Genomic DNA, 19,751 nt, shown 5'->3' with positions numbered 1-19,751 from the left:
GGGGCGGTGACATCACTATATAGTGTATATGCTGCAGTTACTATGAGACAGGTGATACAATGTAGCAGCCTCTCATCTCCCTGTGTTACTCCCTGTATGACGCTGCTCCTGTAGCTGGGCCGGAGATCTCGCTCACTGGCCGGGAGTCTCGCGAGAGTTGGCGCGCAGTACAAATATTACCCACAATGCCCTGGTCTTCCTCTCTCTGCCCCCGTCCGCCATGGTGAGTGCGCTGAGATCCCGGCTCCCGTATCCGGCTCCATCCTCCTCCCCCCGGGCCCCATCCCGGCCAGGTCACCGCTCCGTGTGTGCCCCGGGCTCCGCTCTCCTGCTTCCCGGGGGTATCTCCCACCTACACGGGGCGGCGCTTGGTCACCTCACACCGCGGCCTCTCCGGGCTACTCAGGCCGCCGCTGAGCGCTGTCCATGGGGCAGGGGTCACGTTATCAGCGCCAGGCTTCCGTGCGGCCTGCTCACCCCGGAGAGGCCTCGGCCTGTCCTAACTTCTAACCTCCTTTCCCCTGTATCTCCGCATAGTGTGTGTGCATGTGTGTGTAGGGATATGTATATGTGTGTGTGTGTGTGTGTGGGGATATGTGTGTGTGTGTGTAGGGATATGTGTGTGTGTGTAGGGATATGTGTGTGTGTGTGTGGGGATGTGTGTGTGTGTGTAGGGATGTGTGTGTGGATATGTGTGTGTGTAGGGATATGTATGTGTGTGTAGGGATATGTATGTGTGTGTAGGGATATGTATGTGTGTGTAGGGATATGTATGTGTGTGTAGGGATATGTATGTGTGTGTAGGGATATGTGTGTGTGTGTGTAGGGATGTATGTGTGTGTGTGTGTAGGGATGTGTGTGTGTGTGTGTGTAGGGATGTATGTGTGTGTGTGTGTAGGGATATGTGTGTGTGTGTGTGTGTGTAGGGATATGTGTGTGTGTGTGTGTAGGGATATGTGTGTGTGTGTGTGTAGGGATATGTGTGTGTGTGTGTGTAGGGATATGTGTGTGTGTGTGTGTAGGGATATGTGTGTGTGTGTGTGTAGGGATATGTGTGTGTGTGTGTAGGGATATGTGTGTGTGTGTGTGTAGGGATATGTGTGTGTGTGTGGGGGGATATGTATGTATGTGTGTGTGTGTGTGTACTGTTACATCCGCTGCGAGGTTAGGTCTATCTAAACTATGTATAAACTCTATCATGCACCACTTTACTGCTGTATACATGCATTGTGTATATACTATGGAGATATGTATGATGTCCCCTCTACTGTATGTGTGTGTGTGACACTGTTATAGTGTTCTCTGTGTATGATGCTTGATATAACTTTTATATAGTGTTGTATGTATTGTTCAGATAGTTAACTATTTGGCTCTATGTAGTCCCCTGGAATTACATGCCATGTTGTGCTGCTCCCGAGATGACATGCCGTGTTGTCTCTCGCTGACATGCCGTGTTGTGCCCCCCTCCCCTTGCTGGCATGACATGCCGTGTTGCTCTCGCTGACATGCCGTGTCTGAGGTGTGCAGATGATGTGATGGAATATTTGCTGTCTGAACCCGTGATTACACATTTACCCACCAAGATCGCTGATGCACAACCATTGGGCGCTAGTTCCTGTCCACCCAGTGTGGTTATGGGGTTTTGTATGTAGCATACTTCGAGGGTATGCCATGATGTGTGCGCTGAGCTTATTGATTGCTTACGCCTGTCGCCATTTTTTTCCCCTGCCAGCCTAAGGGAAAGAAGGCCAAGGGGAAGAAGGTGGCACCGGCCCCTTCTGTGGTCAAGAAGGTCGAAGCAAAGAAGGTTGTGAACCCTCTCTTTGAGAAGAGGCCAAAGAACTATGGGATTGGTGAGTGTAACGTGCGCCCTGTACGTCTGGGGTAGATGTAGATTTCCATGTTCTGCTCCGGGGGCTGTTTAATCACTTTGTACTACTGCTATTGGGCATTTGTATGCTGGGTGAGCCAGGCTCTGCTGCTCATTGGTGGGTGTATATATACAAGGGGGTTTCTTGGTTGATTCAAGTGTAAATGAGATGTGAAAACAATATGGCGGCAGGTGTTGATGGGAAATGTACATGGTGGTAGATGCTAGTCCAGACTGAACTGTTGTATTGCGGTTGGTTTTTACATGAACCTTTCCATAGTGCCAGGTGTATAATGCTGTTGGGAACCTCAGTCTCTGTAAATTGCTGGTGTCATAGCTACTAATATTATCCTATGCTTCCCACCTCTGAGCTAGCGCCTGTGGCTTATGCTCATGTAATGATGTCATGGTTGTACAGTATATTTGTAGGCATGTTTGTATCTTGTATACTAAGAGGCATCTACATGCCATTGGTGAAAACCTTGTTAAACGCCGTCACACGTGTGCAGATGATGTCACCAATATTTGCTATCTGAGTTAGTGGTGATTACACACTTCCACCAAGATCGCTGATGCACAGTGTAGAGGCTGCATTGTGTGGCCGCCTCCTGTTTGTGGCGTCTCCTTCATCCATGTTTGGTTTATTGCATCTAATCCAGGTCAAGACATCCAACCCAAGAGGGATCTGACCCGATTTGTGAAATGGCCTCGTTATGTCCGGCTCCAGCGCCAGAGATCTATCCTGTACAAGCGCCTGAAGGTCCCGCCCGCCATCAACCAGTTCACCCAGGCCCTGGACCGGCAGACGGGTGAGAAGCTTGTGCTCTGTTATGGTGGTGGCTATATTGGCTCTTAGTACGCACAAATCCCTGCACTTAATGGAGTTCATTTGTTTAATCTGTGCAAAATTAGTCTGTGTATTTTGACCGCTGACTATATTGACCATCTAAATAAGAATTGTATATTGTACACACAAAGCGAAAAATAGAAGTCACTTAGTTTTCTTTTCTACAAGTTTCCTGTATTAACTTTATTACCAGACACTAACCTTTTTTGGGTATCATGCAGGAGGGAGGTTATATAGTCCTGCGTTGTGCTAGTGGCCAATCTGTAGGATACATTATAGTGTGCTGGGAACTGATTGTATAGCTGTGCCCCCTTGTCACTGGTGAGGTGTCTGTAGCCAAACAATAGGGTTTAATGGAAACCTATTTGTGTTAGTACTAAAGCTGTATACACACACAACTATTTTGTTACCAACGATTTTCTGTCAGATTTTCTAAAGTGTAATGAACCATTTTTTTGAACTACAAACGATTTTTGTAACTTCCCTTTAATGAAAATCGTTCAATTGGTCAGTCAGAATGAACTACAAACGGGAACGCGCATGAACGTTATAACTCAGAAACTGAACGATTTTTTTTTCAACTATCGTTTTAGTTAAATCGTTCAAGAAATCGTTGTGTATGCACCTTTAGAGGTTAATTTTATATGCATCTTAAGAATCACTTATGTAATTAAGGGGTCTATTTACTAAGCAGGGTTAGGAGACAGAGTGAAAAGTGATAAGGTGCCAGCCAATCAGCTCCCAACTGTCATCTCACAGGCTGTTTGAAAAATGACAGTTGGGAGCTGATTGGCTGGTACCTTATCACTTTCTTATCACTTTTCACTCTCTCATAACACTGCTTAGTAAATAGACCCCATAATCTGAACTCTTGATGATGCCAAAAACCGAAGTTAAACTTTACATAGGTGCCTGTGTTTTTGTTTTTCTGTCAGTGGGTGCGTGGCTTGTGGGGTTTATTTTTATTTCAATTTTGGTTGTACTGTTGTATTTGCTGTATTGGCTTTTTCCTGCCTATGGCTGGTTATTCATGTGCAAATGATGTCACTAATATTTGCTATCTGAATATCGGTGATTACACTCTTCCACCAAGATCTCTGATGCACATTGTGCTAAATGCATAGTGTGCGCCTTGTTCTGGCAGGCTGGCCACTGACGTCTCTCCTTCGCTCTCTCTCCCCCCTCCCAGCCACTCAGCTCTTTAAACTGGCCCACAAATACCGACCTGAAACGAAGCAGGAGAAGAAGAAAAGGCTTCTGGCGCGCGCCGAACAGAAAGCGGCTGGCAAACCGGACGTCCCCACCAAGAGGCCCCCTGTAATCAGAGCAGGTAGACCGCAGGGCTCTTGTAGTGCGTCCTCGCCGTGCTCATTGCCATGATGTATGAATTTCTTCACCTGAAGTACACCGTGTGGATTATAACACGAGCTTTTTAACCCTGAGCAATGACGCTCGGGACTTGTACGGCCGTGTTTCCTGATCATGCGAAAAGCTGAGCGAATGTTTTCTCCTTCAGGTGTCAACACTGTGACCACTCTGGTGGAAAACAAGAAGGCACAATTGGTGGTCATCTCACACGATGTGGATCCTATCGAGGTGTGTGGAGGGGTTAACATTGGCTTAATTGTAATGAGTATAATGGCCCCGGCAGATGCCTGGTCACTGTATAGAGTCGTTGTTATTGATCACGGACTCCCATAGTTGTGAATTAGATAGAAGTTCTCTCTTGGTTATGGCGGAACTTGCAGATTGCGATGATGTATGAATTTCTTCACCTGATCAATTGTGAAGATCAAAAATGAGCTTTTTAACCCTGAGCAATCCCAAGTCTGCCCTCTGATAGCATCCAGTTTCTTATACTGTGTGTGTGTGTAAAAATTTATTATTTAAGAGCTTTGCTCAGCCTGCTTTACCCTCTGGTCTTCCAGCTGGTCGTCTTCCTGCCTGCATTGTGCCGCAAAATGGGGGTACCCTACTGTATCGTCAAGGGCAAAGCTAGACTGGGGCGCCTGGTCCACAGGAAGACCTGCACAAGCGTCGCTTTCACACAAGTCAACCCGTAAGTGTCCTCATCTTTTGGGGTGTCTTTACCCCAGTGTGTGTGTGACCACCTTCTGAGCAATGATGTAAACAGAATTTCTTTACCTGAATGTCACCGTGTGGTTCCTAGAGCTTTTTAACCCTGAGCAGCGAAGGTTCTGCTACTGTAATGAACTGGGGGTTATGTCTGGTGCACAACGCTGACCTTTGCTTTCATTCACAGGGAAGACAAGGGGGCACTCGCTAAGCTGGTGGAATCGGTTAAGACCAACTACAATGAAAGACATGATGAGGTAAGAGGCATGGGTGTAGGCGGGTTTCTACTTTGCAGCTCTCCCGTGATAGATGCTCCCTTTCTGAAGCTACTTACATTCCACCCTTCTGAACGTTCATGGATGCAGAACTTTATTTTATCGCGCTTATACAGCGGATCCAGGACACACTGCAGCTACTTCTGAGATATACTCGGCACGGATTAAATGCATATATTGCAGAACACTGGCTTTCTCAGAGTATCTAAACTGGTTCTGGTATTCTGAGGACCTAAATCTGAGCTGGGTGTGATATGAAAGTATTACATTGAGGCTTCTCAACGGGTCTCCTGAAGCTCCAGTGAGAGGAGATGCCTACCAGCTACTTTTCAATCTAGGTGGTAATGGTCTTAAACATGAAAAGTTTATGTAACTTTGCTTTCCTTAGATTCGGTGACTTAGTCTTAAAACTGGAGACTCCTATTTTATATAAGAATCTGCAGGTCCTTAAGGGCTATCAGCAGCACTTCCCTACTGGAGTTCCCCCACGTCCTGTACGGCTTATGGGACCGCTAGTCTTATTGGAAACCATTGGCTCTTCTGAAGCCACAAAATACCTTTCTGCAGAGTTAATGTGTAAGGATGTTACATTGGTGCCATTGTCCCTAGTGGGTTTCTTGACAATGATCTGATACACTACAGGATGAGATTACATATATCGCTTTTCCTTCTTGAAATGAACTTATGTATTTTTTTTTTTTTCTCTCCTTCCTTAGATCCGTCGTCACTGGGGCGGTGGAATCCTTGGACCGAAGTCAGTGGCCAGAATTGCCAAGCTTGAGAAGGCGAAGGCCAAGGAACTGGCCACCAAGCTGGGTTAAATGTACCAGGTGTCACCGATCTGTTCTGTACATAATAAAAACCATTTCGGAAGATCCATTTTTACTGTCTTTATGTGAATGTGGCTTTTTTCCAGGCTTCTCACGGTGGTTACTGCTGCACTAAATTCCACACATGGGTATAAACTAAATGGTTAAAACTCTATACGCTAGTATCTGGCCTCCAATCCCTCCTTCTGAGAGTGACCTATCGAATCAGAGGCCTGCCTTCCATGACTAAGGTGCATTGTGTGCGGTGAGGTTGCTGATTGTCACTACAGGACCCCCAATATCCACACTGTATGACCAGTGATGGTTGTCCCACCGACTCAACGTAACGGGTACACAATACCACCTAGATGTAGCTGGATCTCTTAATGCACCACTAGGGTTTGTGTAAAATTTACTTGCACATTTGAAAGTTTATTTTATTTTTTTGCCATTAGTTTTACACTAAAGTTAGGTGACCCTGTCCAGTATCATATGGGCGAGGGAGGAGTTGGCACAATAAGGTCGGAATATATGGATAGTGAAAGCGATTGTCAAACTTAAAATCGGCTACAACACTACTGCTAGTCTTCTATTGAAATAAACAAGTGCGCGTGGGTTTGACTGACTTAACTTTTTTTTTTAAGAGCTGCAGAACTAGCGGAAAATCAGAAGTACATTTAAGGGGGTGTATGCGGCTTTTGACTGGCTAGTGACACTGCTCAGCTAACTGAGTTTTTTTGTATTTTGGCTACACTGACTGATGGGATTCCTGTGAACACCTTGCTTTGATCACACAAGTGCGAACTATGGGGGTCATTCAGACCCACTCGCAAGCAGCAGTACGCTCGCAAGTGGGTCGATGTTCCCCACTGCGCATGTGCACGACGGAGGGAGCTCCGTCGTGCGCATGCGCGAAACCCGGACTGCGACAACCAAGCTGTCGCTCCAGGTCTCGCACCAAGGGGGGCGTGCTGTCGATGGTGACTGACAGCACGCCCCCTTTGGTGGGCGTGCCTCCCAGACGGAGGCGTTCCCATGGGAACGCCTGCCGTCTGAAGCCGGCCCCACTGACATCACTAGTGATGTCAGTGGGAGTGATTTTGGCTCTGATAGAGCCAAAATCACTCCAGGGCTTGTGGCTGGGAAACCCTACCGCAGGGTTTCCGTCGCAAGTCCGATGGTCAAGACCATCGCGACCATCTTTTTGGACGCTCGTATATGCTGTGGGTGGTGACCCACAGCTATACGAGCGTCCAAGAGGACGCTCCATTTTAATGGAGGAGGGCCATGATTCAGAGTGAGCGGCTCTGAATCGGGCCCTATGTCGACTGGCAAAATGGCCACTATAAGGCACTGTCATTTTAGTTGTAAACTTGTGCAGTAGATTTTCAAGTGTAGTGACCTGAATGAGGACTTCTGTCAATACGGTCTCACAGCAGTGTCCTGTATTGATCGAATGATGATGCCGCGTAGTAATGCCTCAAATTCAAAATATGGTAAACAATTAAATATGCGGAACATTACCTCCCCTTAGGAAGTTGCGAAACTTGTGATTTTATGCCCTACAGTGCATCTGGAAAGTATTCACAATGCTTCACTTTTTCCACATTTTGTTACATCCTTATTCAATAATGGAATAAATTCATTTTTGTCCTCAAAATTCTACACACAATACCCCATAATGACAACTAAGATTATATTTTTTTGTTGCATATTTAATAAAAAACAAAACACATGTACATAAAGTATTCACAACCTTTGCTCAATACTTTGTTGATGCGCCTTTGGCAGCAATTACAGCCTCCAAGTCATTTTGAATATGATGCCACAAGCTTGGCACACCTATCTTGGGGCAGTTTCGCCCATTCCTCTTTGCAGCACCTCTCAAGCTCCATCAGGTTGGATGGGAAGCGTCGGTGCACAGCCATTTTCAGATCTCTCCAGAGATGTTTATTCTGATTCAAGTCTGGTCTCTGGCTGGGCCACTCAAGGACATTCACGGAGTTGTCCTGAAGCCACTCCTCTCATATCTTGGCTGTGTGCTCAGGGTCGTCGTCCTGCTGAAAGATGAACCGTCGCCCCAGTCGAGCGCTCTGGAGCAGGTTATCATCCAGGGTGTCTCTGTACATTGCTGCATTCATCTTTCTCTCTATCCTGACTAGTCTCCCAGATCCTTCCACTGAAAAACATCCTCACAACATGATGCTGCCACCACCATGCGTCACTGTAGGGATGGTATTGGCCTGGTGATGAGTGGTGCCTGGTTACCTCCTAACATAATGCCTGGCATTCATGGCAGAGAGTTCAATCTTTGTGTCTTATGGTCTGAGTCCTTGGCAAACTCCAGGTGGGCAGCCATGTGCTTTTTATTAAGGAGTGGCTTCCGTCTGGCCACTTTACCAGACAGGCCTGATTGGTGGATTGCTGCAGAGATGGTTGTCCTTCTGGAAGGTTCTCTCTCCACAGAGGAATGCTGTAGGTCTGACAGTGGCCATTGGTTTCTTGGTCACCTCCCTGACTAGAGCCCTTCTCCCCCGATCGCTCAGTTTAGACGTCCGGCCAACTCTAGGAAGAGTCCTGGTGGTTCCAAACTTCTTCCTTTTACGGATGATGGAGGCCACTGTGCTCAATGGGACCTTCAAAAGCAGCAGATATTTTTCTGTACCCTTCACCAGATTTGTGCCTCGAGACAATCCTGTCTCTGAGGTCTACAGAGACTTCATGGTTGGTTTGTGCTCTGACTGACATGCGCTGTCTAGTGTGGGACCTTTATATAGACAGGTGTATGCCTTTTTCAAAATGTCCAATCAATGAATTTACCACAGATGGACTCCAATTTAAGCTGTAGGAACACCTCAAAGATCAATGGAAACAGGATGCACCTGAGCTCAATTTTGAGCTTCATGGCAAAGGCCGTGAGTACTTGCGTACATGTGATTTCTTTACGTATTTTTTTTTTTTTCTTTTTTAAATTAAATTGGCAAAAAACTCAACTTTTTACATGTCATTATGAGGTAATGTGTGTAGAATTTTGAGGACAAAAATCATTTTGAAATAAAGGCTGTAACATAACAAAACGTGGAAAAAAGTGAAGCGCTGTGAATACTTTCCGGATGCACTGTATGATTTCCTCTACAGGCAATTTCGAGTCATGTGCGTCTCCGCTTACCTGCAACTAAGGGGTGTAACAGAGCGGCAATGCGGCATTCTCGCACAGGCGAGAGTTGAGAGGATGTGTAGACCCCACTATACAGTGCTGGGAATATGCAGAGATCTGTCTTATTTCAGGTGCACCTAATATAGCGCGGGTGCTATGTAACAGTGTGTGGTTTGGGCCCTGTTCGGTCGCACAGATGTCTACCACTTTTGAACCCACACTTTTTTTTTTTTAAATAAACCCTTCACCGTATAAGTTTAAGCTGAGTACACGCCATATGACCGATCGTCTGATAATATGATGTGGATTATCCTTTTATATGATGCCACAGTTGATTGGCCAATATATCTGCTGCCCGTCGGCCAGTGTGTACCAGCGATCTATCTGAGTGACATCATTAACAGACCTCTGCTGCAGAGCCGATGGCCGATGTGTCTGCAGACCGCCCGTACACATGCAGCAGAGTCTGCGGGGAGGGGCGCGGAGCTGCGACCTCAAGCAGATGGTCGTTCAATGTGTATGAATGACCACCTGCAGACATATCTGTATAGTGTGTACCCACCTTTAGTGAACGCTAGTAGGCTGGTGCTGTACCAAAGTCTACTGTGCAAACCATGGTCCTCGGGAAGATGGCACTGTGGACGTTTTTCTGGCAATTCTTATTTTTCTACTGTGCATGCTCAGGTCTCCGAGGTTATGGTGCGGCGGCCATTTTCCCAGCAATTTACTTTTCTACTGCGCATGTGCGAAAATGGTTGCCGCACTATTTTCCTGGTGATTTGAATACCCCCTGCCACAGCCATTGCAGGACCTCCGGAGAGGTAAGTATTGAAAAAAAAATAAAAAATGGGTTCATGTGTGGGCCTTAAGGTGCCCATACTTCAGCGATTGTCACGATGCGATAGGAAATGCCGGCGTGTCGGGGTGGAAACGCCAACCTCCCACCATCTATGTTCTGCGATCCGTCGCCGGATCACAGGAATTTGTCATGTTAAATGTCGTCGATTTGACAATTGTGATAATTTTTTGATCGCGATCGTCAAATTGCCGAAATCCAACCTGTTTGATTTCTGTGATGCCGGCTTGCAGGATCGCGGCAATGTATGTTTATATAACCCAGTGAAATTCACTTATCAAATCGATGTGGCGAAGGTGAATTTTTTTAGATCTTTCAATTTACAAGGATGGAAACCTATTGGGGACTACCCTGTACACAAAAGCCACTGACAGGAATACTATCTTGTATGCTACCAGGTTTCATCCTATCCATCTATTGGAAAGTCTACCGGTTTCACAATATCTCCGGGTCCTTCGTAATAACACGGATAGTGTTAGAATGGAAGAACTGACCGAGATGACGATGAAATTTAGTGAACGTGGCTATAAAAAAGATGTGATACAGAGGTGCCTCGCCAAAGCTCGTCATGCCCTGACGGGAATACAAGGAAACATTGTTGAAAAACAAGAACGGATGGTGTACGTAAGTACATATAAGACACCATTGGTCAGGAAAACGTTGAGAAAACATTGGCCCATTGTTTCCTCAGATAAAAAGCTGGAGGCGGTTGTTGTGCGAGCACCTCTGATGTCCTATTAGAGAGGACCTAACCTCAAGGAGATGCTAGTGAGGACTACACTGAGACCAACACCAGAGTATACGTCTACTTGGCTACATAGCCAGAAACCTGGGTGCTACAGGTGTACGGAAGGCGTCACCTCAAACGCAATGCAGACGGGTCCCTCTTTTCCACATCCTTTGGGCGTCAGATAAAGATTAAGTAGAAGTTGGTCTGTACAATGGATCATGTCATATACCTACTCGCATGTCCGTGTGGGTTGGGATATGTTGGCATGACCACGCGATGCTTCAGAGAAAGGATGGCTAATCATCGGCTATCCATTCGCCAAGCCCTAACCTCAGGAATATCAGACAAACCGGTGGCCTTACATTTTTGGAAGTTGAACCATCAGGTAGCCACACTGAGGGTGTGAACTGATTGACTGGGTACCACCCCCCGTAAGGCGAGGGGATAGGGTACTGAAATTGCGCAAAATTGAGTCTGTGGATTTTTCGACTTGGGACACTAACCCCACGTGGACTAAATGAGTCCAATCCAATGACTATGTTTTTGAAATAAGTTGCAGGGTCCTTTGGCAGTGATAGTGGGTCATCATAATAGTCCTTTTTTTTGGACTAATGTTCTTTTTTTTATTATAGGTGTGTTTTTATAGTTGTATTAGTATTTCATTATGTACTACTGGTCCTCATTTGTATCTTGCCTTTGACATCCGCCATAATTAGGATCATTAGTGCTTGCGTTTACTATTTGTGAGTTAGGGGTTTAGAAACGATGGTGTATAGTTTGTGTAAATAGCTCCATGATGCTCAGCAGTGGTATAGTAATTGATGTTTGTTTACATGGCTGTCACGCTGTTTATAGGTGACGTTAGTCCTGTACAAGCCCTGTGAGTTAGATCGGTGGTTTCTTGGTTGCCTAGCAATGCGCGGAGACACAGCGTGCTACATGTGCTGATTAACAGGTCATGTGCCCGCAGCGCATTGGAGACCAATGTCTATCTGGTCGCATTGCAATGCGCCGTGATATAGCGTGTTGCCCGTGTCACATGACAGGAAGTGCTCGTCACTTCCGTGATGCGCTCCATGTGGGACTAGACACACGGCGGTAACAGGTATGGTATATATGGGGACCAGTGTTTAATATATGTTATGATGCTATGGGTGATGCACGTGTGCTGGTGAAACAACTATCTTTTGAATACATATGATTATCTTGACAAAGGTCCTCCGGCATCGAAACGTCGATCAAATCTATTCACCCATGTGAGATATTGGAATAAAATAAATTACTGGCTTTTGGGGAGTGCCCTCTGTTCTTGTTGTATAAGGACTTCTTTTGGATATATTGGGACTACACGCTAGTCTTGGGAGGTCGCACCCCTCTGCTGGACCTATTGGACATGAGTGCAGGACCATTGGATTTCTATATAATAAATATATATATATATATATATATATATATATATATATATATATACACACACACACACACACAATGTGTTTTTATGCTGGCACTGGCGTTAATTATGGCAATATAAAGCACTTAGTGGGTTACAATAAAATGGAAGAATCGGAGGTGGGAGGTCACACCCCTGATGAGGTTTTGAGAAACAAAACCTGTTCCGTGGCCTCCCACTGTTTTTCTGGTGATAAGAGGAGCACATTTTGAAATCAGCTGGATTTTGTTTTGGTCAGATTCCTTGTGACTGATGTCTGAGAATGAGTCTGGCGATTTCCCCTAGCGCGGATGCTACTTCAGATAAGCCTGAATTTATTGTCTTGTGAGCATATTTTATTTGCAAGTGTTTCTTTTTTTTTTTTGTTTTTTTTGTTATTGAATATATTCCCTTTGTTGTACGGAGTAGCACCAGAGTGTGTTTGCTTATTACAGGAGGATACTGTGGTGGATCAGCGAATTGGAATGCTTGGCTTTGAAGTTTTGAAAAGTGATTTCAAACAAACTAAATTTTTTGATCCAAAATACACATAAATACGGCAGCACTCTATAAGGGTGAAACGGTTATACATGTTACACTAGGGGGTCAATTTAATTAGGAGCGAGTTTGTGAAAGCGAATCTATATCATAAATATCGTGTATCATGAAACCCGCGTACATCATGTGAAAGCGTGCACCCGAGAAATGAGATTTTCTACAATAGGCAACCTGGGAGAAGAGCATGAAAAAACGGGGAAACCATCCTGGACCCAAAAAAATTTGACAACTGAGATAGCAGCACCATATAGAAGGCTGTTGGTGACAGCTGAGACTACCTGTCCCCCATCATTTACACCTCCCACTACCTGTCCCCCATCATTTACACCTCCACATACCTGTCCCACATCATACACACCTCCACATACCTGTCCCCCATCATTTACACCTCCCACTACCTGTCCCCCATCATTTACACCTCCCCCTACCTCTCCCCCATCATTTACACCTCCACTTACCTGTCCCACATCATTTACACCTCCACATACCTGTCCCACATCATTTTACACATCCATACCTGTCCCCCATCATTTACACCTCATTATACCTGTCCCCCATCATTTACACCTCATTATACCTGTCCCCCATCATTTACACCTCCACCTACCTGTCTCACATCATTTACACCTCCACCTACCTGTCCCCCATCATTTACACCTCCACCTACCTGTCCCCCATCCTTTACACCTCCACCTACCTGCCCCCCATCATTTACACCTCATTACACCTGTCCCCCCATCATTTACACCTCATTATACCTGTCCCCCATCATTTACACCTCCACCTACCTGTCTCACATCATTTACACCTCCACCTACCTGTCCCCCATCATTTACACCTCATTACACCTGTCCCCCATCATTTACACCTCATTATACCTGTCCCCTATCATTTACACCTCATTACACCTGTCCCCCCATCATTTACACCTCATTATACCTGTCCCCCATCATTTACACCTCCACCTACCTGTCTCACATCATTTACACCTCCACCTACCTGTCCCCCATCATTTACACCTCATTACACCTGTCCCACATCATTTACACCTCATTATACCAGTCCCCCATCATTTACACCTCCACCTACCTGTCCCCCATCATTTACACCTCCCCATACCTGTCTCACATCATACACACCTCCACATACCTGTCCCCCATCATTTACACCTCCACCTACCTGTCTCACATCATTTACACCTCCACGTACCTGTCCCACATCATTTACACCTCCACCTACCTGCCCCATCAATTACACCTCATTATACCTGTCCCCCATCATTTACACCTCATTACACCTGTCCCACATCATTTACACCTCATTATACCTGTCCCACATCATTTACACCTCATACCTGTCCCACATCATTTACACCTCATTATACCTGTCCCCCATCATTTACACCTCCACATACCTGTCTCCCATCATTTACACCTCCACATACCTGTCTCACATCATTTACACCTCCACATACCTGTCTCACATCATTTACACCTCCACCTACCTGTCTCACATCATTTACACCTCCACGTACCTGTCCCACATCATTTACACCTCCACCTACCTGCCCCATCAATTACACCTCATTATACCTGTCCCCCATCATTTACACCTCATTACACCTGTCCCACATCATTTACACCTCATTATACCTGTCCCACATCATTTACACCTCATTATACCTGTCCCACATCATTTACACCTCATTATACCTGTCCCCCATCATTTACACCTCCACATACCTGTCTCCCATCATTTACACCTCCACATACCTGTCTCACATCATTTACACCTCCACATACCTGTCTCACATCATTTACACCTCCACCTACCTGTCCCCCATCACTTACACCTCCACCTACCTGTCCTCCATCATTTACACCTCCACCTACCTGTCCCCCATCCTTTACACCTCCACCTACCTGCCCCCCATCATTTACACCTCATTACACCTGTCCCACATCATTTACACCTCATTATACCTGTCCCACATCATTTACACCTCATTATACCTGTCCCACATCATTTACACCTCATTATACCTGTCCCCCATCATTTACACCTCCACATACCTGTCTCCCATCATTTACACCTCCACATACCTGTCTCCCATCATTTACACCTCCACATACCTGTCTCACATCATTTACACCTCCACCTACCTGTCCCCCATCATTTACACCTCCACCTACCTGTCCCCCATCATTTACACCTCCACCTACCTGTCCCCCATCATTTACACCTCCCCATACCTGTCTCACATCATACACACCTCCACATACCTGTCCCCCATCATTTACACCTCCACCTACCTGTCTCACATCATTTACACCTCCACGTACCTGTCCCACATCATTTACACCTCCACCTACCTGCCCCATCAATTACACCTCATTATACCTGTCCCCCATCATTTACACCTCATTACACCTGTCCCACATCATTTACACCTCATTATACCTGTCCCACATCATTTACACCTCATTATACCTGTCCCACATCATTTACACCTCATTATACCTGTCCCCCATCATTTACACCTCCACATACCTGTCTCCCATCATTTACACCTCCACATACCTGTCTCACATCATTTACACCTCCACATACCTGTCTCACATCATTTACACCTCCACCTACCTGTCCCCCATCACTTACACCTCCACCTACCTGTCCCCCATCATTTACACCTCCACCTACCTGTCCCCCATCCTTTACACCTCCACCTACCTGCCCCCCATCATTTACACCTCATTACACCTGTCCCACATCATTTACACCTCATTATACCTGTCCCACATCATTTACACCTCATTATACCTGTCCCCCATCATTTACACCTCATTACACCTGTCCCACATCATTTACACCTCATTATACCTGTCCCACATCATTTACACCTCATTATACCTGTCCCACATCATTTACACCTCATTATACCTGTCCCCCATCATTTACACCTCCACATACCTGTCTCCCATCATTTACACCTCCACATACCTGTCTCCCATCATTTACACCTCCACATACCTGTCTCACATCATTTACACCTCCACCTACCTGTCCCCCATCATTTACACCTCCACCTACCTGTCCCCCATCATTTACACCTCCACCTACCTGTCCCCCATCATTTACACCTCCACCTACCTGTCCCACATCATTTACACCTCCACATACCTGTCCCCCATCATTTGCACCTCATTATACCTGTCCCCCATCATTTACACCTCATTATACCTGTCTCACATCATTTACACCTCCACGTACCTGTCCCACATCATTTACACCTCCACGTACCTGTCCCCCATCATTTACACCTCCACCTACCTGTCCCCCATCATTTACACCTCCACCTACCTGTCCCCCATCATTTACACCTCCCCCCTACATGTCCCCCGTCATTTACACTCATTATTGAGCTTTTTAGCAAAATTCACTTGAATACTGACATGTCTTTATTGGCCAAACTATGCTTTTTAAACCCCTCCAAGTGTATTCATTCAGAGGGGTGTACAAGAGATGTTCTGCACTTTGCCCTGACATTTTTACCTTCAGATAAAGATTTTCCCAACCTTTTGTACCTGCTCAGGTAAGTGCGCACAAAAAAACCTCAAATAACCTCAGAACTGTGAGTTTGAATTGTGCTGCAAGTCTCTTAATTGAATTGACCCATAGGCGCGCTCTACCCCCTTTTATTTCTATGAAGTGTACAATTGTGATCTGGAACAGATAGGAGGAGGGGTAGCTGCGAGTGTATGTTTTATTTTGGACTATTTTAAATAAGCAATTATTGTGAACTCTGAAATCTGGAAAATATATATGCTAAAGTTTTACTGTTCGGTCATGCTGGCATATGTAGTCCCTCACATCTGGAGTGCCATAGGTAGCCTTACTCCTGGTCTGAATCAGTCAGAATAGTCCTGGATTGAGGAACAAGGGCATAGCGGCAATGGTATGCAGTCGGGAAGCCGGCGGACCGAATCCCGACAGCCGGCTTCCCGACTGTTATATCCTGGCAAGGGTCTAAAGACAGGCGTCGATACTCCTGTCATTAGACATACGCCGAGCGGAGATAGCCGCGGGGGGGGGGGGGGGAGGTTTAGGGTTTCCGGGGGGGGGGATTTGGGGTTAGGCACCCCCCTGGGAGGTTAGGTTTAGACTAGGGGACGGGGGGGGGGGGGTTAGGGGGTGGAATTAGGTTGGCTAATACTTTCCTGAGGACGATCAGGATTTCCACTGTTGCCGGGATGCTGGTGTCGGGATTTCACCTGCCGGACATGCGTCCAGCGGTAAATCATACCGATTTCCGTGGCGATCGCATATTCTTTTGATCCAGGGGACACTATGTAAAGTTTCCATTTACAGTTAAAGGATAAATCCTACATGTATTTACTGTTCCGCCACAAGGTCACCCTGATTTTGCAGCTAATACCTGGAGGTTTTCGGATACATTACAGTCTTTGATTATTTTGATGAAGAGGGCTGTCCATGGGCGACGCCACCAATCTGGGATTATTTCAGATAGTCTGGGAATCCACCTGACGGATGCAGAGAATCTGTAGAAAACACTAGGAACGAGCCACCAGCGCTAAAGGAGGAGGAGCAGCTTTTCAAACTTGGCCTTGAGCCACTCGCAGACCAGCAGCCACGTCATCGCTCTGGCTTTTATTGGTGCGAGCGGTACAAAGCCAGTAAGTACGACAGCGTAGGGGGAGCATAGATGAGGTCCTGAAGAGGCGACAATACGTTGCACCGATACATCGCAGCAGAAGGAAGAGAGAAGACTCCAGGTCCTATGCTCTGGTGGCAAATGGGCTCTTGTGAAAGGTCTTATATTGGTCCTCTCGCTGTTCAGGTGAAGTCCGGCAGAGTTAAGTAGCTGGTGGAATCAAGCCAGTGCCGAGAAGCAATAGAGGATTCGGAGCTTGGCAAGCTGAGGAGCGACGCTGACCACGCCTGGGAAGGGCCGATGCAGAGGGTAGCTCTATGTGCCCAATAAGGTTGGTAGAGCAGGTAAGGTCCCAGTGGGACACCTTTTACTCGGCACCCGAGACCACCAGGGTGTTAGGCTCATGGCACACAGGAGGTAGCTCCACGGACATACAGTACTAGGGAAAAGGGCACCCATAATTTCTTGCATAGGGCATCAAATTTGTCAGGGCCGGCCCTGCTCATGAGCACCCTGCTCCCAGGATAAGGTATTAATATGTGGGCCTCGCATGTTCTGACCACGGCTCAGGCTGGATGAGGACCTTAGAACGTGTAACATGAGAATGTTCCTGGCTGAGGCTGAGCTGGAATTTGTATGAAAACATTTTAGCATCAACAAGGAACACTCTGACCTCATTTGTCCGTTCTGCAGAGCGTTCCTACGCAGATGGGTCCCAGTGCGGATACATGTCTGAGGGCCAAACAGAGATCTATCCAAATGTTTGTGCTGTTGGGAATCAGTTCATATTGGAATAAGGTTCCAGCTTTGATGAACAACAGCTTTAGCAGAACGACTGGACTGGATTAAGGAGCACTTCTTGCGAAATCCAAAAAATGGAACATTGGCATGCTACCAAAATCATATCCTTTGTTACATCTTACAGCCACTAACACAAGACAATTAGAAACAGCGAAACCGTTAGAGACTGTGGAGCGGGGTACCCTGGCCTGAGCACGCAGATGACCCCCCTCATGGGTCCATTTTAATTTGTACTTGGGCTAGCGCCCCGTTATTGAAGCCCCAACCTCTTGCAGCAATTTGTGTCTGTGGTAAGGGGGCGGGACTAATATGAAACTATTCTGTGTGAATTGCGTCATTTTGATACTGATACCCGGCCCCAGCCCCAGCCCCATCAGCAACCTGTCCTGTTGTGCTGCAGCAAAAGTGTGTGTGTATACGTGACTAAACTAATAATTGTAATATATATAGAAAAAGAGAAGCATTTTGCCATCTCCCATTCTGTCCAATGTAGCAGATAATTACGGGTTTCCCTAAACCAGATTCAAAGAGTTGTAAAGGTTTCAGCTCACTTTTGCCCTCTAGGTGGCGAGCAAGGAGGGTATTTTGGAATTATAACGTTTGATGTGCAGATATATCTGTTTTACCTATAGGTGTTGGCATCAATAGATGTGACCTCTTGGTGGTATAGTAGCTAAATTGCCCCTGTTGTCATTGGCCCTGGCCTGAACAATGGATTAACTCGTTGTATAAATGACCATTGTCTGCTACACTGTTTTTGATCTTAATTGTCTGCACACACCTGTGCATAGCAGTGCCCGTATCATTACTCTATGCCCTAAGCAGGAAACCTTGTTCAAACTCCCCTTACAATAATACATTTGATGTACATCAGACATATAAACTTGATTATTTAAGTAATTCCCTATTTGATACATTAGTTTATACGAGTATGTATACATGTAACACATCTACTGAACATCTATATATATTCATATTTCACTATGGTGAAAATCACATTCAATCATTAATGGTATTTTATCCCTTTAATCCTAAATAATGAATAAATACCTAAATGGCGACAGATGGTAGTGGGGTGGTCATATAGGGCCGGATTCTCCGTCAGGCGCAGCAGCACCTATTGATGGCCGCATGTCTGACTTTATACTAATACCACAACAAATATTTTTTTGATAAATAAGCCCTATCTCTCTCTGTTAGGGGCCCATTTATTAATGATAAAACCGCCCATGACCGCATTGCAAAATGCGATCATCTCACCTGACTGTACCATCTGGCACATGCAGGGGCAAGGACTTGGAATGGCGCCCGTCCCTGCGATGTGCCCGGAGAGCTCCCGGGGCTCAGTCCCGCAGACGGTATATGCGCAGCCGCCAGTCCCGGCTAATTATGCGCGGTGTAGCCCACAGGCTACAATGGGCTAACGCCATCTGAGGATGGCGTTAGCTCCGGGGGCCAATATGGGGAATGCAACACATTGCGGATGTTGGTAAATCTGCCAGCATCGTATCTCCCATAGAAACCGATGCGGGATGCGGCTGCCTGCGGGAATGGATGGATTGGAGAAGGTACTGGGGATATCTGCCGCGGTCCCTCCTTCATACATTTGGGGGAAATCTAATAGTTGCGGTTAACCCCCGAAAACGGGTGTTTTTTGGGGATTAAGCTGCA

At 46.2% G+C, this 19,751-nt stretch overlaps 1 protein-coding gene and 6 non-coding genes across 7 annotated transcripts; all 7 read left to right on the top strand.

Moving 5' to 3' along the window:
- The first annotated feature begins 117 nt into the window (after positions 1–117).
- RPL7A (ribosomal protein L7a) lies at positions 118–5,943 on the top strand. The gene is made up of 8 exons (XM_088453557.1): positions 118–223; positions 1,733–1,853; positions 2,530–2,679; positions 3,907–4,047; positions 4,234–4,313; positions 4,646–4,776; positions 4,981–5,050; positions 5,785–5,943. Exons 1-8 carry the CDS (start codon positions 221–223, stop codon positions 5,887–5,889), a joined length of 801 nt encoding a protein of 266 aa, XP_088309683.1. The 5' UTR covers positions 118–220; the 3' UTR covers positions 5,890–5,943.
- On the top strand, positions 1,523–1,595 carry LOC148481384 (small nucleolar RNA SNORD24). Its single transcript, XR_015871922.1, has one exon. It is a non-coding gene; the product is annotated as a small nucleolar RNA SNORD24 (small nucleolar RNA).
- Positions 2,375–2,447, top strand: LOC148481383 (small nucleolar RNA SNORD24). The gene has a single exon (XR_015871917.1). It is a non-coding gene; the product is annotated as a small nucleolar RNA SNORD24 (small nucleolar RNA).
- Positions 3,751–3,822, top strand: LOC148481382 (small nucleolar RNA SNORD24). Its single transcript, XR_015871921.1, has one exon. It is a non-coding gene; the product is annotated as a small nucleolar RNA SNORD24 (small nucleolar RNA).
- Positions 4,089–4,164, top strand: LOC148481381 (small nucleolar RNA SNORD36). The gene has a single exon (XR_015871916.1). It is a non-coding gene; the product is annotated as a small nucleolar RNA SNORD36 (small nucleolar RNA).
- LOC148481380 (small nucleolar RNA SNORD36) lies at positions 4,467–4,539 on the top strand. Its single transcript, XR_015871919.1, has one exon. It is a non-coding gene; the product is annotated as a small nucleolar RNA SNORD36 (small nucleolar RNA).
- Positions 4,834–4,908, top strand: LOC148481379 (small nucleolar RNA SNORD36). Its single transcript, XR_015871920.1, has one exon. It is a non-coding gene; the product is annotated as a small nucleolar RNA SNORD36 (small nucleolar RNA).
- Positions 5,944–19,751: the final 13,808 nt, after the last annotated feature.

This window comes from Taudactylus pleione, unplaced genomic scaffold, assembly GCF_031769625.1.
Source record: "Taudactylus pleione unplaced genomic scaffold, aTauple2 ptg000583l, whole genome shotgun sequence".
Taxonomy (NCBI): domain Eukaryota; kingdom Metazoa; phylum Chordata; class Amphibia; order Anura; family Myobatrachidae; genus Taudactylus; species Taudactylus pleione.
Note: the sequence above shows the minus strand (reverse complement) of the source record. Positions and strands in the feature narration are given on the sequence as shown.

Bases quoted from the DNA above. Each gene is read 5' to 3' on its own strand.
- RPL7A (XM_088453557.1), top strand. The intron at 1,854-2,529 runs GTGAGTGTAACG...CATCTAATCCAG, and splicing joins GCCAAAGAACTATGGGATTG to GTCAAGACATCCAACCCAAG. The intron at 2,680-3,906 runs GTGAGAAGCTTG...CCCCCCTCCCAG, and splicing joins GGCCCTGGACCGGCAGACGG to CCACTCAGCTCTTTAAACTG.